This window comes from Sciurus vulgaris (genome assembly GCF_902686455.1).
Source record: "Sciurus vulgaris genome assembly, chromosome: 5".
NCBI classification, from domain to species: domain Eukaryota; kingdom Metazoa; phylum Chordata; class Mammalia; order Rodentia; family Sciuridae; genus Sciurus; species Sciurus vulgaris.
Window position 1 is genome coordinate 48,898,189 of NC_136465.1, and position 3,356 is coordinate 48,901,544.

General features: G+C 43.3%; 1 protein-coding gene across 1 annotated transcript; it reads right to left on the reverse strand.

Moving 5' to 3' along the window:
- Positions 1-2,012: 2,012 nt before the first annotated feature.
- On the reverse strand, positions 2,013-2,727 carry LOC306661255 (profilin-1). The gene has a single exon (XM_079140113.1). The coding sequence runs from the start codon at positions 2,577-2,579 to the stop codon at positions 2,157-2,159; it is 423 nt and encodes a 140-aa protein (XP_078996239.1). The 5' UTR covers positions 2,580-2,727; the 3' UTR covers positions 2,013-2,156.
- Between the last annotated feature and the right edge of the window lie 629 nt (positions 2,728-3,356).

Genomic DNA, 3,356 nt, shown 5'->3' on the forward strand with positions numbered 1-3,356 from the left:
CATGAGGCTTCACCCCCTTTCTGGGCTGGAACTTTTCACAAACCATAGAAGGATCAGGGTCTACCCTCCCTCATTCTTGAAAAATTCTGCACCCTTTCTGGAAGGACCCAGAATTCCCAAACAAAGGCTTATCTGGAGGCAATTTCTGCAGAGGCTCCTGAAGCATAAAGGAACTGTTTGCACCTCCAGACATAATAGAATTAAGACCTTAGAAAACAAAAGCCCACCATTTCTCTTCCCAGTGAATGGTGTTGGTTTATGTGAGAACAGCACAAGTTCATATGTTGACTTATTTGTTAATTGTGTATACTTGCTAAATAGTACAAGGACTTCATTAGTTTCTCAGTCCCCCAACGGAGTGAAAATGAACAGAAACAACTAAGCTTATTTAAAAAGGGAAAAGAATATTTCTAAAGACTGAAAAGGAGCAGACCTTTGTAACAGTTTTACTACAGAAAACAAAAGAAAAAAACTTTAAAAATCTTTATGGTAAGAAGACATTGTCTATAAATGATGGAAAACCACACACAGAGAAAAGACTCACATGAAAAGTTGGGAGGGTGGGATAAGAGAGAGAGATCAGATAAGGATGAGTGGCAACCCAAGAATTGAAACCCATCATGGGGGTGAAAATAAGCATTATTGACAGTGGAGAAAATGGAATCATTGATTTGGAGGTTAACCTTGAGAGGTCTCCTAGGATATACAGGAAAAGAACATAGAATCAGAAATGACAGGGCTGGGGATATAGCTCAGTTGGTAGAGTGCTTGATTAGCACGTGTGAGGCCCTGGGTTCAATCCCCAGCAAAAAAAGGAAAAAGATTAGAAATGATAAGAGAAAAGGGTTACTGAGAAAACAGATGCTAACAGATAGAATCCAGTTATCCACTTTAAGAATTATAATATTTCCAAGAAAGAAACCAAACTAGAAACAAATGCTCATAATTTTAAATAAAAAAGAAGTCTAAGTTGGAAAGAAGAGAGAGTGTATAGATTGAGTGGGCTCATAGATTCTAAGTATAATTACGTTCAAAAGACCCATACATCTAAATACGTGGAACACACACACACACACACACACACACACACACACACACACACACACACATTCACTCCAAATTACCACAAGCATCAAAGCAGAAAATTGGTGGGAAAGAACCACCCTTCACCCAAAGCAAGTTATTGATGGAAGAGCAAACACCAGACTGACTTCTGACCTCTGTAGTATAGCACTAATCATCGGAAAATCAGCCACATGATTTTATACCCAGTCAAGTTGATTTTCCTATGCCCATGACCTTTTTCCCTGAAACTTCCCAATTTTCTTCCAAATCACCCCCTTATGTTATGAAATACAGCAATTGGACTGATTAGTACTCAAAAAAATCAAGTCACTATTATGTCTTATCCACCATGGTGATTTAGTTACCTGATGAGGTTCTAAAGGTGCATGTCAAAGCCTATTTTATTTTTACTTTTATTTATTTATTTTTTCATTACCTTTTTTTTGACAGTGACAAATATTTTTAAAATGTTTTTTCATACATGTAGATAGGGAATAATGTCGGTCTCAACGTACCATTCTTCCCATCCCCACCTCTTCCACTCTCCCCCTACTCCCCTCCATACAATCCAAGTTCCTTCATTCTTCCCTATCCTTGCCCCACTGTGGATCAGCATCCGCTTTTCAGAAAAAACATTCAACCTTTGGGTTTTGGAGTTTGACTTCTTTCACTTAGCCTGATATTCTCCAGTTCTATCCATTTACCTTTCATTCTTCTTTAAGGCTGAGTAATAGTCCATTGTGAATAGGTACCACATGTTCTTTTTTTTTTTTTTTTTAGTAGAATCTTTTTTATTCAGAAAAAAAAAAAAAAACAAAAAAACCAAAAAACAAAACAAAAAACAAAAATGAGAAAAAAATTTTTCCAACCACACACAGGAGGGGTATGGGTAAGGGGGAGGTATCTTTCCATCCAGCCCCAGCCCCAGCCCCAGCCCCAGCCCCAGCCCCAGCCCCAGCCCCAGCCCGTGGTTTTGGCAACAATAAGGGATATGGGGTAATGGCCCAAAAAATAAAAATGGTATATGTGTGTGTATGGGAGGGAGGGGGTGCAAAAGCTGTGGGGAGTGGTGAGGGAAGGGACAGACGAGGTCAGTACTGGGCACGCCGCAGGTGGGAAGCCATTTCATAACATTTCTTGTTGATCAAACCACCGTGGACACCTTCTTTGCCCATTAGCAGGACTAGCGTCTTGGCAGTCATGGTGACAGTGACATTGAAGGTGGGGGCTCCACCGGTGCTCTTGGTACGAAGATCCATGGTAAATTCCCCATCCTGCAGCAGTGAGTCCCGGATCACAGAACATTTCTGGCCCCCAAGTGTCAGCCCATTCACGAAAAAACTTGACCGGTCTTTGCCAACCAGGACACCAACCTCAGCTGGCGTGATGTTGACGAAGGTTTTTCCGGGGACGGCGGCCCAGACGGAGGGCGAGTCCTTGTAGCCCACGATGGCCGCGTCCTGACAGGTCCCGTCCGCCATGAGGTTGTCGATGTAGGCGTTCCACCCGGCCATGGCGCTGCTGCTGGGACTGCTCTCGGCGCTGCTGCTGGGGCCGCGGGCTGGGCTCGGGCTGCCTCGGACTGGCGGGCGGGGGAAGGCGGAGAGCTTGGGGCACGCGCTGCCGCCCGGACCGCGGCTCTGCTAACTGTGCAGCAGCCCTCGCACCGCCACTTCCTCACCACATGTTCTTATTCATTCATCCATCTGTTGAAGGGCATCTAGGTTGGTTCCATAGTTCAAAGCCTATTTTATGCCTCCCTATTTCTGTGCTGAACACCTTAGCTTTAACAATCCTCTCATCTGGCAGTCAGGGTGTTATTCGCTGCTGCAAAAAAAGGCCTCCTCTTCTGCAACCTCATCCCTCCCACTCCTAGGGTGGTCCCATTGTTCACCTTCCCAATGGCAATTTCTACTTTTGGGTGTAGTGTTTGCTCAGGTGGAAAAGCTCAACATACAACATCTTTGCTTTTTAATTTCACCCCATAGGCCAGGACTTCAGTTTATAAATCATATTGAAAGACCACAGATTATTAGAGCTGAAGGAATTTTGGTCTTCCACTCTAGCATCCTCTATTTACAGGTAAGGAAATTGAGACCTGGAAAGGTGTTGTCACTTATTTGGAGCCACAATGGCACCCCACCTTACTTGTGGTTTCAGTTACCTGCAGTCAACAAGAAAAATGGTGAGTACAGTAAGATATTTTGAGAGAGAGCATACATTCACATAACTTTTATTATAGAATATCAATATCTGTAGGTACAGTTTAGTTCTATCCAGGATTTCAGCAT

What these genes read in the sequence shown, in the direction of transcription:
- LOC306661255 (XM_079140113.1), bottom strand. Translation starts at nt 2,579, where the DNA reads ATGGCCGGGTGGAACGCCTACATCGACAACCTCATGGCGGACGGGACC.